At 36.7% G+C, this 19929-nt stretch overlaps 1 protein-coding gene across 1 annotated transcript; it reads left to right on the top strand.

Moving 5' to 3' along the window:
• LOC134054862 (DNA-directed RNA polymerase II subunit RPB1-like) lies at window positions 1-11615 on the top strand. The gene is made up of 5 exons (XM_062510854.1): window positions 1-325; window positions 447-1281; window positions 1362-1540; window positions 1922-1947; window positions 11454-11615. The coding sequence occupies exons 1-5, from the start codon at window positions 1-3 to the stop codon at window positions 11613-11615; spliced, it is 1527 nt and encodes a 508-aa protein (XP_062366838.1).
• Window positions 11616-19929: the final 8314 nt, after the last annotated feature.

Genomic DNA, 19929 nt, shown 5'->3' with positions numbered 1-19929 from the left:
ATGTCATGTCCCGACAGCGGCGGCGACAGCGACAGCGGCGGCGACAGCGACGGCGACAGCGACAGCGACAGCGACAGCGACAGCGACAGCGACAGCGACAGCGACAGCGACAGCGGCGCCCTCCTGATGGAGAATTTCCCCTCCGGGCCGGCGCTCCTCGCCCAAAGCGGAGACCCGGAACCTCCGAGGAGCTGCGGGAATTTCCAAAATCACCGCGAGGCCTCGCTGGGCTCCTTCCCGTCCTACCTGGCTCACCTGGACACCTGGGCCGAGCCCGGCTGCTCCTTCGCGGCCGTCAAGGAGGAGAGCGGCCGCTGCTCGATCGGCCCCGGAGCCCGAAATTCCTGCCCGGGAACCCGAAATTCCTGCCTGGGAACCCGAAATTCCTGCCCCGGAGCCCAAATCTCCAACTCCGGAGCCCGAAATTCCTGCCTGGGATCCCCAAGGTCCGACCCGCGAGCCCCGAGATCCTGCCCGGGAGCCCAAATCTCCAACTCAGGAACCCAAATCTCCAACTCCGGAGCCCAAATCTCCAACTCAGGAACCCAAATCTCCTGCTCAGGAGCCCAAATCTGCAGCTCAGGAGCCCAAATCTCCAACCCCGGAGCTCAAATCTCCGACCCCGGAGCTCAAATCTCCGAGCCGGGAGCCCAAAATTCCTGCCTGGGAGCCCCAAGATCCTGCCCGGGAGCCCAAATCTCCAACTCCGGAGCCCAAATCTCCAACCCAGGAGCTCAAATCTCCAACCCCGGAGCTCAAATCTCCGACCCCGGAGCTCAAATCTCCGAGCCGGGAGCCCAAAATTCCTGCCTGGGAGCCCCAAGATCCTGCCCGGGAGCCCAAATCTCCAACTCCGGAGCCCAAATCTCCAACTCCGGAGCTCAAATCTCCAACCCCGGAGCTCAAATCTCCGACCCCGGAGCTCAAATCTCCGAGCCGGGAGCCCAAAATTCCTGCCTGGGAGCCCCAAGATCCTGCCCGGGAGCCCAAATCTCCAACTCCGGAGCCCAAATCTCCAACCCAGGAGCCCAAATCTGCAGCTCAGGAGCCCAAATCTCCAACCCAGGACCCCAAATCTGCAGCTCAGGAGCCCAAATCTCCAATCCAGGAGCCCAAATCTCCAACCCAGGAGCCCAAATCTGCAGCTCAGGAGCCCAAATCTCCAACCCAGGAGCCCAAATCTCCGTCCCGCTCGCCCCAAGCTCCGAGCCGCTCTCCCCGCTCGCCCAACCCGGCCAGGGCGAGCCCTCAACCGGCGGCTACTTCAGCTACGTCCCGCTGGTAAAAATCCCCGAACCGCCGCAATTCCCGCAATTCCCGCAATTCCCGCAATTCCTGGAAGCGGCTCCCGCTGCCCGCAGGGTTCGGCCCCGATTCTCCGAGGATTTCCCCCAAAACGGCGGCGAGGAGCGGGGGAAGGGCGAGGTTAAAGCCGAGAAAGGCAAAGCGAGAGCGGCGGAGGAGGGGAAGGAGAGGAATAAAAATTCCAAAATCCACCCGGAGCAAGGCGGCGGCGAGAATTGCGACAGAGAAGAGAAAGGTAGGAGAGGTTTGGGTCGGTTTGGGTGGATTTTTTTTGGGAGGAGGAATTTGGGGTGGTTTGGGTGAGTTCGGGGTGGATTCGGGTGAATTTCGGTGAGTTCGGGGTGAATTTGTGCGAATTTCGGTGAGGTCGGGGCTGTTTTTAGATGAATTTCGGTGAGTTCGGGGTGGATTCGGGTGAATTTCGGTGAGTTCGGGGTGGATTCGGGTGAATTTCGGTGAGTTCGGGGCTGTTTTTAGATGAATTTCGGTGAGTTCGGGTTGGATTCGGGTGAATTTCGGTGAGTTCGGGGTGGATTTGTGCGAATTTCGGTGAGTTCGGGACGGTTTTAGATGAATTTCGGTGAGTTCGGGTTGGATTCGGGTGAATTTCGGTGAGTTCGGGTTGGATTTGTGCGAATTTCGGTGAGTTCGGGACGGTTTTAGATGAATTTCGGTGAATTCGGGGCTGTTTTTAGATGAATTTCGGTGAGTTCGGGGTGAATTTGTGCGAATTTCGGTGAGTTCGGGGCTGTTTTTAGATGAATTTCGGTGAGTTCGGGGTGAATTTGTGCGAATTTCGGTGAGTTCGGGGCTGTTTTTAGATGAATTTCGGTGAGTTCGGAGCGGTTTAAATGAATATCGGTGAATTTGGGTGAATTTGTGTGAATTTGGGAGGTTTTGGGGCGGTTTTCGATGAATTCGGGTGAATTTGGGTGAAATTCTGGGGTTTTTTGGGAGTGAAAAAACGACCACGGCGAAATTAAAGAACGCGCTCCGCCGGCAGAAATCAGAATTAAAATGGAGAAAATAATAATAATAATAATAATAATAATAATAATAATAATAATAATAATAATAATAATAATAATAATAATAATAATATCTCATTATTCCGGCTGGAACAAAACACATCAAAACGGACAAATTAAAAAAAAAAAAAAATTTATTTTTGGAGGGGACAGAAAGGAGAAGGGAACGCGGAGAATTCGCTGAGCGGTGCGGGGGGGAGGGGAAAACAACAAAAGAAATTAAAATAAAACTAAAAAATAAAAATAAAAAAAAAAGCCGGAAAATCGGAATTTCCTTTGGATCCGCGGAGATTTTTGGGGTGTCCTGGTTTGGGGGACGGTTGTGATTTTTGTGGGGTCGGATCCCGAATTTCGCCCCCCTTTTTTTTTTTTTTTTTTTTTTTTTTTTTCCGAGCGGGGATTTTTTTATTTCAGAGCGGAATTGGTTTCGTCTGGAGCGCTGGCTCGGGCTCAAACAAAAATATATTTAAAAAAAAAATTAAAAAAAAAAAATAGATATAAATAAATCAAAGAATAAAGGAGAATAAAAATGGAAATAATTATGGGAACGGGAAGGAATCGCGGCTGGGCTGGGAAGAGGCTCCGGGAGAGGGGGAAAAGCTTTTTTGAATTTAATTTAATTCCTTTAATTTAATTTTTAAATTTAATTCCTTTTTTAAATTTAATTCCTTTTTTAAATTTAATTCCTTTTTTTATTTAATTTAATTCTTTTTTTATATTTAATTCCTTTTTTTAAAATTTAATTCCTTTTTTATTTAATTTAATTCCTTTTTTAAATTTAATTCCTTTTTTATTTAATTCCATTCCCCTTTTTTATTTAATTCCTTTTTTTAAAATTTAATTTCTTTTTTATTTAATTTAATTCCTCTTTTAAATTTAATTCCTTTTTTTATTAATTTAATTCATTTTTTAATTTAATTCCTTTTTTATTTAATTTAATTCCTTTTTAAAATTTAATTCCTTTTTAATTTAATTTAATTCCTCTTTTAAATTTAATTCCTTTTTTTTATTAATTTAATTCCTTTTTTAATTTAATTCCTTTTTAATTTAATTTAATTCCTTTTTTAAACTTAATTCCTTTTTTTAATTTGATTTAATTCCTTTTTAAAAATTTAATTCCTTTTCTAATTAATTTAATTCCTTTTTTAAATTTAATTCCTTTTTTTATTTAATTCAATTCCTTTTTTAAATTTAATTCCTTTTTTTATTTAATTCAATTCCTTTTTTAAATTTAATTCCTTTTTTAATTTAATTCATTTTTAAAAATTTAATTCCTTTTTAAATTTAATTTAATTCATTTTTTTAAATTTAATTCCTTTTTTTTTTTTTCTTTATTATTATTATTACTATTATCAAACGGAACTTGATGAATTTGTTTCATCTCCTTGGAGGAAAAACGTTTCTGTTTTGCCGAGCAGATTTTTGGGGTTTGGGGTTTTCCCCAGGATGGAAAAAACCTGCACGGAGAGGAGGAAAATTCGGGATATTCGGGGTTTTAAAGTTCCCGTTTTTAAATCCCAAATCCAGCGGGAAGGATGGGGAGGGGTGGATTGGAATTTATTTCAATTTTTGGGGGTGGAGAAAAATAAAAAAAAAAAAACAAACAAACAAAAAAAAATCAACCCAAACAAACAAAAAAAATTCCAAAATTTCTCAGGAAAATCCCGCTCGGATCTAATCCTGCCCTTCCCCGGGGATTAAAATATCCCAAAATTCAGGGGTTTAAACAACTCCAAAAAAAAAAAAGAAAATAAAAAATTTTCCAGGTCCTCAACAAAAATCTCTCCTCCCCCATCAAAATCCGAACTGGGAATTTTGGGAACAACCCAAAAAAATTCTCTTTTTTTTTCCCCTCCCCTCCCCTCCCCTCTTTGTTTTGTTGATTAATTCGCATTTTCTGATTCGGCACCGGGAGGGGAAAATATTTTATTTAAAAGCTGAGGGTTGATTGCCCTCCCTCCCCCACCAAAAAATAAAAATAAAATAAAAAATTTTAAAGAAAGAGGAAAAACCCTCAAAAAACCCGAAAAATAATAATAAAAAAAAGAACCAAAGAAAACGACAAAACAAAACAAAAAATCAAAGTCAAGGTTATCAAAAATTAATTTGGATAAAAGCGCCGGGAGAGCTTTTGGTGGGAGACAACATAAAAAAAATTATATAAAATAAAATAATAATTAAAAAAAAAAGAATAAAGGTTATTATGGGTTGGATTTGCGTTGTAAGAGGAAAGAATGGAAATAGAAATAAATAATAGAGATAAATAATAGAATTAAATAATAGAGATAAGTAATAGAAATAAATAGCAGAATTAAATGATAGAATTAAATAATAGAGATAAATGATAGAGATAAATTATAGAGATAAATGATAGAGATAAATAAGAGAGATAAATAATAAAATAAATAAGAGAATTAAATAATAGCAATAAATACTAGAAATAAATAATAGATTTAAAGAAGAGAATTAAATAATAGAAATACATACTAGAAATAAATAATAGAATAAAATAATAGAATTAAATACTAGAAATAAATAACAAAATAAAATAATAGAATTAAATAATAGAAATAAATAATAGAATTAAATACTAGAAATAAATAACAGAATAAAATAATATAATTAAATTCTAGAAATAAATAATAGAATAAAACAATAGAATTAAATACTAGAATTAAAAAACAGAAATAAATAATAGAATTAAATACTAGAAATAAATAACAGAATAAAATAATAGAATTAAATACTAGAAATAAATAATAGAATAAAATAATAGAATTAAATAATAAAAATAAATAATAGAATTAAATACTAGAAATAAATAACAGAATAAAATAATAGAATTAAATAATAGAAATAAATAATAGAATTAAATACTAGAAATAAATAACAGAATAAAATAATAGAATTAAATACTAGAAATAAACAATAGAATTAAATAATAGAATTAAATAATTTGGGGTTTTTTTTTTTATTATTTTTTGGGTTTTTTTGGGGCCGACCCCCGAATTTCCCGGGATTTCCCCCAAAATGCGGGGCCGAGATTTTGTTCCGGATTTTTCCTGGATTATTTTTGGGGTTTTTTTTTTTTTTTCCTCCCTCGTGACCGAATTCAAGGATCCGTGCGAACCTTTCCCAAAATTCCTCCCAAATCCCTCCCAAATCCCTCCCAAATTCCTCCCAAATCCCTCCCAAATCCCTCCCAAATTCCTCCCAAATTCCTCCCAAAATTCCTCCCAAATCCCTCCCAAATCCCTCCCAAATTCCTCCCAAATTCCTCCCAAAATTCCTCCCAAATCCCTCCCAAATCCCTCCCAAATCCCCCCAAATTCCTCCCAAATCCCTCCCAAATCCCTCCCAAATCCCTCCCAAATTCCCCCCAAATTCCTCCCAAATTCCTCCCAAATTCCTCCCAAATCCCTCCCAAATCCCTCCCAAATCCCTCCCAAATTCCTCCCAAATTCCTCCCAAATCCCTCCCAAATCCCTCCCAAATCCCTCCCAAATTCCCCCCAAATTCCTCCCAAATCCCTCCCAAATCCCTCCCAAATTCCCCCCAAATCCCTCCCAAATTCCTCCCAAATTCCTCCCAAATCCCTCCCAAATTCCTCCCAAATTCCTCCCAAATTCCTCCCAAAATTCCTCCCAAATCCCTCCCAAATTCCTCCCAAATCCCTCCCAAATCCCTCCCAAATCGCTCCCAATTTCCTCCCAAATTCCTCCCAAATTCCTCCCAAATCCCTCCCAAATCCCTCCCAAATTCCTCCCAAATCCCTCCCAAATCCCTCCCAAATTCCTCCCAAAATTCCTCCCAAATCCCTCCCAAATTCCTCCCAAATTCCCCCCAAATCCCTCCCAAATTCCTCCCAAATCCCTCCCAAATCCCTCCCAAATTCCTCCCAAATTCCTCCCAAATTCCTCCCAAATCCCCCCAAATCCCTCCCAAATTCCTCCCAAATCCCCCCAAATCCCTCCCAAAATTCCTCCCAAATCCCTCCCAAATTCCTCCCAAATCCCTCCCAAATTCCTCCCAAATCCCTCCCAAATTCCTCCCAAATTCCTCCCAAATCCCTCCCAAATTCCTCCCAAATCCCCCCAAATCCCTCCCAAAATTCCTCCCAAATCCCTCCCAAATTCCTCCCAAATTCCTCCCAAATTTCTCCCAAATTCCTCCCAAATCCCCCCAAATCCCTCCCAAATCCCTCCTAAATTCCTCCCAAATTCCTCCCAAATTCGTGACCTGCCCTGGCTGGGCAATTTTTATTTCATTGATTATTTCATTTATTTCATTGATTATTTCATTTATTTCATTGATTATTTAATTATTTTCATTGATCATTTCATTGATCTCATTTATTATTTCATTGTTTTCATTGATTATTTCATTTATTTAATTTATTATTCCATTGTTTTCATTGATTATTTCATTGATTTGTTTTATTATTTAATTTATTTCATTGATATAATTTATTATTTCCTCGATTTTATTTCTTATTTCCTCGATTTCATTTCTTTATTTCCTTGATTTAATTTCTCATTTCCTTTATTTCATTTCTTATTTCATTGGTTTCATGGATATAATTTATTATTTCCTTATTTAATTTCTTATTTCTTTTTTTTCATTTATTATTTCCTTTATTTCATTTCTTATTTCATTGGTTTCATGGATATAATTTATTATTTCCTCGATTTCATTTTTTTATTTCCTCGATTTCATTTTTTTATTTCCTCGATTTCATTTCTTTATTTCCTTGATTTCATTTTTTAATTTCCTTGACTTAATTTATTATTTTCTTGATTTCATTTTTTCATTTCCTCGACTTCATTTCTTATTTCCTCGATTTCATTTTTTTATTTCCTCGGTTTCATTTCTTATTTCCTCAATTTCATTTTTTTATTTCCTCGGTTTCATTTCTTATTTCCTCGATTTCATTTTTTTATTTCCTCGGTTTCATTTCTTATTTCCTCAATTTCATTTTTTTTTATTCCCTCGATTTCATTTTTTTTAATTTCCTCGATTTCATTTCTTATTTCCTCAATTTCACCCCAAAATATCCCCAAACCTCGCCTATTTCTCTAAAAAAAAAAAAAAAAAAAAAAAAAAAAATCGGGTTTTTAATTTTTATTATTAATTTTATTTTTGTTTAATTTTTTTTTTTCCGTTTGATGGGACGAACCCCAAAACTCATCCCTGAACTGGGGGAGTTTTAATTAACGACCTCTGCGGGTCCGACACAGATTTATTCCAAATAAATTCCTTTTTTTATAAAAAAATTAATTTATATTTTTTTAACCGAACCCCATTTCCCTCCCCAGACCCCCATTTCTGTCCTTCCAATCTCGATTATTCCCCCTCAAAAAAAAAAAAAAAACCCTGATTTTAATCCCCAAAATCCCAATTTTTCTCCCCAAACCCCTGATTCATCTCCTGGAAAATCAAATTATTTCCCCCCCCCCCACCAAAAAAAAAAAAATAAATAAATAAAAACCTCATTGCCCTCCCAAAACCCGATTTTTCTCCCCCAAAATCCCATTTCTCTCCCCAAAAATTCGATTCTTTCCCCCCAAAAATCCGATTTCTTTCCCCGAACCGAATCCCTTTTTTTTAACCCCTTCAGCACCGCCTTCATTTAATCCCGAGTTTGGGCCTAAAAATCTTCATTTAATCCCCATTTTTGGGCCAAATAAACATTTAATTAATCCAGATTTTAGGGCCTAAAGACATTTAATTAATCCCCATTTTAGGCCCAATAAACATTTAATTAATCCCCATTTTAGGCCCAATAAACATTTAATTAATCCCCATTTTAGGCCCAATAAACATTTAATTAATCCCCATTTTAGGCCCAAATAAACATTTAATTAATCCCCATTTTAGGCCCAATAAACATTTAATTAATCCCCATTTTAGGCCCAAATAAACATTTATTTAATCCCCATTTTAGGGCCTAAAGACATTTAATTAATCCCCATTTTTGGGCCAAATAAACATTTAATTAATCCAGATTTTAGGGCCTAAAGACATTTAATTAATCCCCATTTTAGGCCCAATAAACATTTATTTAATCCCCATTTTAGGGCTGAATAAACATTTAATTAATCCCCATTTTAGGGCTGAATAAACATTTAATTAATCCCCATTTTTGGCCCAAATAAACATTTATTTAATCCCCATTTTAGGCCCAATAAACATTTAATTAATCCCCATTTTAGGCCCAAATAAACATTTATTTAATCCCCATTTTAGGGCTGAATAAACATTTATTTAATCCCCATTTTAGGCCCAATAAACATTTAATTAATCCCCATTTTTGGCCCAAATAAACATTTATTTAATCCCCATTTTAGGCCCAATAAACATTTATTTAATCCCCATTTTCGGGCCCAATTAATATTAATTAATCCCCATTTTAGGCCCCATAAACATTTATTTAATCCCCATTTTGTACGGAGAAATTCCTTTATTTAAACCGCATTTTTTTTTTCGTTTTTTTAATTTTTGTTTTTTCCCCCAGGAAAAAAGCGTTTATTTAAACCCAATTTTGGGCTGAAATCCCAATTTTTTTGAACCCCATTTTCGAGGCGAATAAATCTTTATTTCGAACGGAATTTTCAGGCAGAACAAATTTTTATTTCAACCCCGTTCTCGAAGCAGGAAAAAGAAAAAATAATCCCAAATTAAATCAAAATTTTGATGGGAAAAAAATTCTTATTTAATCCCGTTTTCGAGGCAGGAAAAATCCCAAATTAAATCAAATTTTTGATGGGAAAAAAATTCCTATTTGACCCCGTTTTCGAGGCAGGAAAAATCCCAAATTAAATCAAATTTTTGATGGGAAAAAAAAATCTTATTTGACCTCATTTTCGAGGCAGGAAAAATCCCAAATTAAATCAAATTTTTGATGGGAAAAAAATTCCTATTTGACCCCGTTTTCGAGGCAGGAAAAATCCCAAATTAAATCAAATTTTTGATGGGAAAAAAATTCTTATTTAATCCCGTTTTCGAGGCAGGAAAAATCCCAAATTAAATCAAATTTTTGATGGGAAAAAAAAATCTTATTTGACCTCATTTTCGAGGCAGGAAAAATCCCAAATTAAATGAAATTTTTGATGGGAAAAAAATTCCTATTTGACCCCATTTTCGAGGCAGGAAAAATCCCAAATTAAATCAAATTTTTGATGGGAAAAAAATTCCTATTTAACCCCATTTTCGAGGCAGGAAAAATCCCAAATTAAATGAAATTTTTGATGGGAAAAAACCCCGAATAAATCTGATTTTCGAATGGCAAAACTCCTTCCAACCCCCATTTTCGAACGCAAAAAAACCCCAAATTTTCCTTATTCCCCCCCATTTTGGAGTGTGAAAACCTTTCATAAATCCGCGTTTCGAGTGTGGGGGAAAAAATAAAAATAATCCCTCATAAATTTTATTTTAGAACTGGAAAAGCCATTTTAGATTCAGGGGAAAAAAAAATTTTTTTATTCTGCAGCGGGGAAAAAAAATCTTTATTTCTCTTTATTTCTGAATGGATTAAAAAAAAAATAAACTTTTAAAAACCTCATTTTCAAACCGAAAAAAATCTTTTTTTTCTTTCCTTTTTTTGACGCTGCTTCAAAGCGAGAGGAGCCCAACCCGAATTTCGAGCAGAACTCCGTATTTAACCTTTTTTTTTAATTTAAAAATTATCATTTAACTCAATTTTATTTTAAAAAAATCATCGTTTAACTCATTTTTATTTAAAAGAATCATAATTTAACTCAATTTTATTTAAAAAAATTCATCGTTTAACTCGATTTTATTTTAAAAAAAACATCATTTAACTCAATGTTATTTTAAAAAAATCATAATTTAACTCAATTTTATTTAAAAAAATCATAATTTAATTTAACTCAATTTTATTTTAAAAAATCATAATTTAATTCAATTTTATTTTAAAAATCATCGTTTAACTCAATTTTATTTTAAAAAAATCATCGTTTAACTCAATTTTATTTTAAAAATCATAATTTAATTCAATTTTATTTTAAAAATCATCGTTTAACTTAATTTTATTTTTAAAAAATCATCGTTTAACTGATTTTTTTTCCCTTTAAAATCCTCTTTTACGCATTTTTTTTTAAAAATCGTCATTTAACCCAATTTTTTTTCTTTTTTTTTTTTTTTAAAAAAATCGCCATTTCCCACAAGTTATTTCCTTTATAAAAATCTTCATTTTCCTCAATTTATTTCCTTGAAAAAATCCTAATGTACCCCAATTTTTCCCTTCAGAAAAATCACCATTTACCCCAATTTCATCCTTAATAAAATCTCCATTTTACCCCAATTTTTCCCTTTAAAAAAATCCTGATTTACCCCAATTTATTTCTTTAAAAAATCCACATTTCCCCCCAATTTTTCCCTTTAAAAAAGCCCAATTTCCCCCATTTTTTTAAAAATTAACCCGATTTTCACACTCGCTTTTCACCCATTTATCCCTTTTTAAAAAATCCTGATTTACCCCAATTTATTTCTTTAAAAAATCCACATTTCACCCCAATTTTATCCCTTTTAAAATCCACATTTCCCCCCAATTTTTCCCTTTAAAAAACCCCAATTTCCCCCATTTTTTTTTAAATTAACCCGATTTTCACACCCGCCTTTCACCCATTTATCCCTTTTTTAAAAATCCCCAAAATCCCCAAACCCCGAACCCCAAATGCTCCGGGGGCGCCGCCGTGTGAGAGGAGAGCGTTGAGAACCAGAGCTGGAGACCCCGGTGGTGGGGATGAAGGTGAGGAGGAGGAGGAGGAGGAGGAAGAGGAGGATGATGACGATGAGGATGAGGAGGATGAGGATGAGGATGATGAGAATGATGAGGATGAGGATGAGGATGAGGATGAGGATGAGGAGGATGAGGAGGATGAGGAGGATGAGGAGGATGAGGAGGATGAGGAGGATGAGGATGAGGATGAGGATGATGAGGATGAGAAGGATGAGGAGGAGGAAGAGGAGGATGAAAATGAGGATGAGGATGATGAGGATGAGGAGGAGGAGGAGGAGGAGGAGGAGGAGGAGGAGGAGGATGAGGATGATGAGGAGGATGACAATGAAGACGAGGATGAGGATGAGGATGAGGATGAGGATGAGGATGAGGAGGATGAGAACGATGAGGATGAGGACGATGAGGATGAGGATGCGAAGGAGGATGAGGGTGATGATGATGACGAGGATGAGGACGACGATGAGGAGGAGGAGGATGAGGAGGAGGAGGATGAGGAGGAGAAGAATGAGGATGATGAGTAGGATGACGATGATGAAGAGGATGGGGTGGAGGAAGATGAGGAGGATGAGGATGAAAATGAGGAGGAGGATAAGGAGGATGAGGACGAGGAGGATGAGGAAGATGAGGACGGTGAGGATGAGGAAGATGAGGTGGATGAGGAGGAGGAAGAGGAGGATGAAAATGAGGATGAGGATGATGAGGATGAGGAGGATGAGGATGAGGATGAGGATGATGAGGAGGATGAGGAGGAGGATGATGATGAGGAGGATGAGGATGAGGATGATGATGAGGAGGATGAGGATGAGGATGAGGATGAGGATGAGGATGATGAGGATAAGAAGGATGAGGGTGATGATGAGGATGAGGATGAGGATGAGGATGAGGATGAGGATGATGAGGATGAGAAGGATGAGGGTGATGATGATGATGAGGATGAGGATGAGGAGGAGGATGAGGATGAGGATGAGGATGAGGATGAGGATGAGGATGAGGCCGCAGGCAGTTCCTGAGCAGAGGGAGCTGAGCCGCGAGCGCCGCCTGCAGGTGAGGACGGGAAACACCGGGACAAGGAGAGAGAGCGGAACTGGAGCAGGAAACTGGAGAGGGGATGGACCGGGATAGAACGGGATAGAGAGAGAGGGGAGAGAGATGGACCGGGATAGAACGGGATAGAGAGAGAGAGGGGAGAGATGGACCGGGATAGAACGGGATAGAGAGAGGGGATGGACCGGGATAGAACGGGATAGAGAGAGGGGATGGACCGGGATAGAACGGGATAGAGAGAGGGGATGGACCGGGATAGAACGGGATAGAGAGAGAGGAGAGATGGACCGGGATAGAACGGGATAGAGAGAGGGGATGGACCGGGATAGAACGGGATAGAGAGAGGGGAGAGAGATGGACCGGGATAGAACGGGATAGAGAGAGAGGATGGACCGGGATAGAACGGGATAGAGAGAGGGGATGGACCGGGATAGAACGGGATAGAGAGAGGGGAGAGATGGACCGGGATAGAACGGGATAGAGAGAGGGGATGGACCGGGATAGAACGGGATAGAGAGAGGGGAGATGGACCGGGATAGAACGGGATAGAGAGAGAGGAGAGATGGACCGGGATAGAACGGGATAGAGAGAGGGGATGGACCGGGATAGAACGGGATAGAGAGAGAGGGGAGAGATGGACCGGGATAGAACGGGATAGAGAGAGGGGAGAGAGATGGACCGGGATAGAACGGGATAGAGAGAGAGAGGGGAGAGAGATGGACCGGGATAGAACGGGATAGAGAGAGAGGAGAGATGGACCGGGATAGAACGGGATAGAGAGAGAGGGGATGGACCGGGATAGAACGGGATAGAGAGAGGGGAGAGATGGACCGGGATAGAACGGGATAGAGAGAGAGGGGATGGACCGGGATAGAACGGGATAGAGAGAGGGATATTGGGGCAGGAAGGGGGCAAAAGGGGAAAACAGAAAAGGAAGGAAGGGGAGAAAAGGAGGAAAGGAAAGAGGAAAAGCCGGGAAAAATAAAAGGGAAAAAAGGGTTGGAATGGGAAAGGGATGGGGAAAGAAAGGGGAAAAAACGGGGAAAAAACGGGGAAAATACGGGGAGAAAAGGGGGGAAAAACGGGGGAAAAACGGGAAAAAAATGGGGGAAAAGGGGGAAAAAAATGGGGAAAAACTGGGAAAAAAACGGGGAAGAAACGGGGAGAAAAGGGGGAAAAACGGAGAAAAAACGGGGAAACAACGGGAAAAAACGGGGAAAATACGGGGAGAAAAGGGGGAAAAAACGGGGAGAAAAGGGGAAAAAAACGGGAAAAAAAGGGGAAAAAGGGGGAAAAAGGGGAAAAAACTGGGAGAAAAGGGGGAAAAACGGGGAAAAAAGGGGGAAACAACGGGAAAAAACGGTGAAAAAAACGGGGAAAAACGGGGACAAAAGGGAAAAAAGGGGGAAAAGGTGAAAAATGGGGAAAAAAGGGAAAAACGGGAAAAGGGGGAAGGAAGGGAAAGGAGGGGGGGAAAGGGGCGAAAGGGGGAAAAGTGAAAAACCAATGGGATAAAAGGGGGAAAATGGGGAAAGGAAAGGGAAAAAAGGAAAAAAAAAGAGAAAAAAGGGGAGAGGAAGGGGAAAAAAGGGGAAAAGGAAAAAGGGAAAAAAAGGAAAAAAAAGGGGAAAAAGGGAAAAAAGGAGAAAAAACGGGGAAGAAACGGGGAGAAAAGGGGGGAAAACGGGGAAAAACGGGGAAAAACGGAAAAAAACGGGGACAAAAGGGAAAAAAGGGGGAAAGGAAAAAAGAAGAGAAAAATGGGGAGAGGAAGGGGAAAAAGGGGAAAAAACGGGAAAAACGGGGGGAAAAACGGGAAAAAGGCTGAGAAAAACGGGGAAGAAACGGGGAGAAAAGGGGGAAAAAACGGGGAAAAAACGGGGGGAAAACGGGAAAGGAAAGGGAAAAAAGGGGAAAAAGGAAAAAACAAGAGAAAAAAGGGGAGAGGAAGGGAAAAAAAGGGAAAAAACCAGAAAAATGGGAAAAAGGGGGAAAAAAGGGGAAAAACGGGCAAAAAACGGGGAAAAAACCGGGGAAGAAACGGTTAGAAAAGGGGGGGAAAAGGGGGGAAAACGGGGAAAAAACGGGGAAAAACCGGGGAAAGGAAAGGGAAAAAAGGGGAAAAAGGAAAAAAAAAGAGAAAAATGGGGAGAGGAAGGGGAAAAAGGGGAAAAAGAAAAAAAAGAGAAAAAAGGGGAAAGAAAGGGGGAAAACGGGAAAAAACGGGAAAAAAGGGGGGAAAAACGGGGAAGAAACGGGGAGAAAAGGGGGAAAAAACGGGGAAAAAAGGGGAAAAAACGGGGAAAAAACGGGGAAAAACGGGGAAAAAGGAAAAAAGGGGGAAAGGAAAGGGAAAAAAGGGAAAAAAGGAAAAAAAAGAGAAAAATGGGGAGAGGAAGGGGAAAAAAAGGGGAAAAACGGGAAAAAAAGGGAAAAGGAAAAAGGGAAAAAAAGGGAAAAAAAGGGAAAAAAAGGGGAAAAAAGGGAAAAAACGGGAAAAAAAGGGAAAAAACGGGAAAAAAGGGAAAAACGGGAAAAAAGGGAAAAAAGGGAAAAGGGGAAGAAAAGGATTCGGTCCCGAACCAGCCCCGGGAACGCCGCGGGTTTTGTGAAATTTTTGGGGTTTTTGGGCGATTTTTGGAGGTTTTTGGGGGTTTTTTTGCGGGTTTTTTTGGAGGTTTTTTTTGGGTTTTTGGGGTTTTTTTTTGGTGTTTTTTGGTGGGGGTTTTTTTTGGAGTTTTTTTTGGGTTTCTTGGGGTTTTTTTTGCGGGTTTTTTGAGGGTTTTTTTTTTTGCGGTTTTTTTTGCCGTGATTTGGGTTTTTTTTTTTTGGTGGCATTTCCGTGATTTTTTTGCGGGTTTTTTTTGGGTTTTTTGGGTTTCTTTAAGATCTTTTGGCCTTTTTTTGTTTTTTTTTGGTTTTTTTTTTTTTTTGTGTTATTTGGGGTTTTCCTCTTTTGTTTTTTTTTTTTGTGGTTTTTGGGATTTTTTTTTGGTGGGAATTTTGGGGTTTTTTTGCGGTTTTTTTTGGGGTGTTTTTGTGTCTTTTTTCTTTGCTTCCTCCCCCCCCTTTAACCCCTTGTTTCACTGATATTTTATTTCATTTATTCATTTATTTTATTTATTAAAAATTTCAATCTTTTCTTTCATTCTTTTCTTTTGCTCTTTCATTTCATTCTTTTCTTTTATTGTTTCATTCCTTTCTTTTATCATTTTATCCTCTTGTCTTATTCTTTTTTTTATTATTTCATTTTATTATTTCATCATTTCATCTCATCCTCTTATTTCGTCTCATTCTTTAATTTAATTTAATTTAATCTAATTTAATTTAATTTAATTTAATTCTTCCCTTTCATTCTTTTATTCCATTCCTCCATTTTATTTTAATTTTTTTTTAAAATATTTTATTTCATCCACTCCCTTCCCCCCCCCCCCAGCCCTCGCGACCCTGAAAAAAAAAAAAACACACACACAAAAAAAATAGGGAAAAAAAATAAAATATTATTATTTTATTTAAACCCCAAATTATTATTATTTAAACCCAAAATAAAAGGGACCCTGGAGCGGTTTTTGCACCTCGCGATTCCTCGGAGAAAAAATTAAAGGTGAAGAAAAAAAATATAAGAAAAAAAAAAAACCAACCCCAAACCCCCGAGTTTCACAAATATTTAATTTATTTCCTTGCAGCACAAAGCAGATTTTTACCCCAGAGTGAGGTTTTTATATTTTTTTTTTTTTATGTTTAGGAGGGAATAAACGCCCCCAAAATTTAATTTTTTTTTTTAATTAATTTTGTGTTTTTTTTTTTTTAACCCCAAAATCGCAGCGAGGGGGGAAAAAAAAAAAAAAGGTGAGAAAAACAAAAAAACAAAAAAACAAAACAAAAGAAAAAAAATATAAAAACCTCCACCAGCGTTATAAATAAGATGATTTATTATTATTATTATTAGTAATATTAGTATTAGTGTTTTTATTTTTATTTTTATTTTTATTTTTATTTTTTATTTTTATTTTTATTTTTATTTTTATTTTTATTTTTATTTTTATTTTTATTTTTATTTTTATTTTTATTTTTTTTAATTTTTATTTTTATTTTTATTTAAAATTCGTCCTTTTAAATTTTCCAAGAGCAGAGCTGGAGGAGAGACAAGAGAAAATAAATATAATAAAAAAAGAGATTTTTTTAATATAAAAATAACCCCACATCCTGTTCTTCCCCTCCTCCACCCGCTCGATAAATCAGATTTTTTTTCGTTTAAATTTCACCCTTTTGGATTTTCCAGCAGCTGAACAGCACAAGAGACAAGATAAAAAATAAAAAAATAAAAAAGAGAGATTTTTTAATATAAAATAACCCCACATCCTGTTCTTCCCCTCCTCCACCCGCTCGATAAATCAGATTTTTTTTTTCCCTTTAAAATTCACTTTTAACTCTTCCTCCACCTGAACCTCAGGAGAGACACGAGAAAAAAAATAATAAAAAAGGAGATTTTTTTTAATATAAAAAAAACCCCAAATCCTGTTCTTCCCCTCCTCCACCCGCTCGATAAATCAGATTTTTATTTTTTTTCTCTTTAAAATTCACCCTTTTGGATTTTCCAGCAGCTAAACCGGCAGGAGAGACAAGATTTAAAAAAAAAATTAAAAAAGGGATTTTTTAATGTAAAAAAAAACCCGAATCTTGTTGTTCTCCTCCTCCACCCGCTCGATAAATCAGATTTTTATTTTTTTTCTCTTTAAAATTCACTTTTAACTCTTCCTCCACCTGAACCGCAGGAGAGACAAGAGAAAAAAAAATTTAAAAAAATTTAAAAAGGGATTTTTTAATATTAAAAAAAACCCAGAAATCCTGTTCTTCTCGTCCTCCGCCCTGCTCGATAAATCAGATTTTTTTTCCTTTAAATTTCACCTTTTTAGATTTTCCAGCAGCTGAACCGCACGAGAGACAAGAGAAAAAATATAATAATAAAAAAGAGATTTTTTAATATACAAAAACCCCAAACCCCTCTTGTTCTCCTCCTCCACCCGCCCGATAAATCAGATTTTTTTTCGTTTAAATTTCACCCTTTTGGATTTTCCAGCAGCTGAACCGCACGAGAGACAAGAGAAAAAATAAAAAAATAAAAATAAAGGATTTTTTAATATAAAAAAAATCCAAACCCTGTTGTTCTCCTCCTCCACCCGCCCGATAAATCAGATTTTTTTTCGTTTAAATTTCACCCTTTTGGATTTTCCAGCAGCTGAACCGCAGGAGAGACAAGAGAAAAAATAATAAAAAAGGGATTTTTTAATATAAAAATCCCGAATCTTGTTCTCCTCTTCCACCCGCTCGATAAATCAGATTTTTATTTTTTTTTGTTTAAATTTCACCCTTTTAGATTTTCCAGCAGCTGAACCGCACGAGAGACAAGATAAAAAAAAAATAATAATAAAAAAGAGATTTTTTAATATAAAAAAACCCGAATCTTGTTGTTCTCCTCTTCCACCCTCCCGATAAATCAGATTTTTATTTTTTTTCTCTTTAAATTTCACCCTTTTTAGATTTTCCAACAGCTGAACCGCAGGAGAGACAAGAGAAAAAAAAAATAATAATAATAAAAAAGAGATTTTTTAATATAAAAAAACCCGAATCTTGTTCTCCTCTTTCACCCGCTCGATAAATGAGATTTTTATTTTTTTTTTCCTTTAAATTTCACCCTTTTAGATTTTCCAGCAGCTGAACCGCACGAGAGACAAGATAAAAAAAAATACTAATAATAAAAAAGAGATTTTTTAATATAAAAAACCCGAATCTTGTTGTTCCCCTCTGCCCGCCCGATAAATCAGATTTTTTTTTCCTTTAAATTTCACCTTTTTAGATTTTCCAACAGCTGAACCGCACGAGAGACAAGATAAAAAATAAAAAAATAAAAATAAGGGATTTTTTAATATAAAAAAAATCCAAACCCTGTTGTTCTCCTCCTCCACCCGCCCGATAAATCAGATTTTTTTTCCTCTTTAAATTTCACCTTTTTAGATTTTCCAGCAGCTGAACCGCACGAGAGACAAGATAAAAATAAAAAATATATAAAAAAGAGATTTTTTAATATAAAAAAACCCGAATCTTGTTGTTCTCCTCTTCCACCCGCCCGATAAATCAGATTTTTTTTTTTCCTTTAAATTTCACCCTTTTAGATTTTCCAACAGCTGAACCGCACGAGAGACAAGATAAAAAATAAAAAAATAATAAAAAAGAGATTTTTTTAATATAAAAAAAATCCAAACCCTGTTGTTCTCCTCTTCCACCCGCTCGATAAATCAGATTTTTTTTCCTCTTTAAATTTCACCTTTTTAGATTTTCCAACAGCTGAACCGCACGAGAGACAAGATAAAAAATAAAAAAATAAAAATAAGGGATTTTTTAATATAAAAAAAATCCAAACCCTGTTGTTCTCCTCCTCCACCCGCCCGATAAATCAGATTTTTTTTTTTCCTTTAAATTTCACCTTTTTTAGATTTTCCAACAGCTGAACCGCACGAGAGACAAGATAAAAAATAAAAAAATAATAAAAAAGAGATTTTTTTAATATAAAAAAAATCCAAACCCTGTTGTTCTCCTCCTCCACCCGCCCGATAAATCAGATTTTTTTTCCTCTTTAAATTTCACCCTTTTAGATTTTCCAACAGCTGAACCGCACGAGAGACAAGATAAAAATAAAAAATATATATAAAAAAAGATTTTTTAATATAAAAAAACCCGAATCTTGTTGTTCTCCTCTTCCACCCGCTCGATAAATCAGATTTTTTTTCCTCTTTAAATTTCACCTTTTTAGATTTTCCAACAGCTGAACCGCACGAGAGACAAGACCAAAAAGATAAAAAAAACTAAACATTGCTTTTATTTTTAAAATATAAAAAAAAAAAAAGAATACAAGTAATAAAAAAGAAATGAAAAAGGCGGCGCGAGGGCCGTAAGTTGGGATTTCATTTCCATCCAGGTGACCGCAATAAGTCAAGGTCATAAAGCAGGAATGTCAGGGACGCTCACGAGGTGCAATTTTTTTTTTTTTTTTCCTCTCTCTCTGTCTTCTTCTTTTTTTTTTTTTCCTTTCTTTTTTTATGATGTGCAAATAGAAACGCGGACGCGGCAATAAAAAAAAAAAAAAAAAAAAAAAAATTTCGTTTAAAGGTGGCGGAGCCGGAGCGAGGGGGAGGCAGAAGCGAAGCGACCTCGGCACCAGCGGCTCCCTCCTTCGGATTTTAGTTTTATTTTTATTTTTTTTTTATTATTTTTTTATTATTTTTTATTATTTTTATTTTTATCCGTCGTTTTGGATATCGGGAGGGACCAAAAAAAAAAAAAAGAGAGAAAAAAAAATCGCCTTTGGGTATGGGGATTTAGCTTTGCTTAAGATCGGAAAAAAATGAAATTTTTATATATATGGATGTAGATATGGGGGGGAAATTAAATATAAATATATCTATATATGGGGGGAAATTATATATAAATATATATCTATATATATATGGGGGAAAAATTATATAAATATATATCTATATATGGGGGGAAATTATATAAATATATCTATATATGGGGGAAAATTATATATAAATATATATCTATATATGGGGGAAAATTATATATAAATATATATCTATATATGGGGGGAAAAATTATATAAATATATCTATATATGGGGGGAAAAAATTATATTTTTTGGGGAAAAAATCGCCTTTGCCTGTGGGGTTTTAGCTTTGCTTAAGATCGGAAAAAAATTAAACTTTTATATATATGGATGTAGATATGGGGGGG

This window comes from Cinclus cinclus, chromosome 30 (assembly GCF_963662255.1).
Source record: "Cinclus cinclus chromosome 30, bCinCin1.1, whole genome shotgun sequence".
NCBI classification, from domain to species: Eukaryota; Metazoa; Chordata; class Aves; order Passeriformes; family Cinclidae; genus Cinclus; species Cinclus cinclus.
The sequence above is the reverse complement of the archived record's forward strand: the minus strand, read 5'-3'. Positions and strand labels throughout refer to the sequence as shown.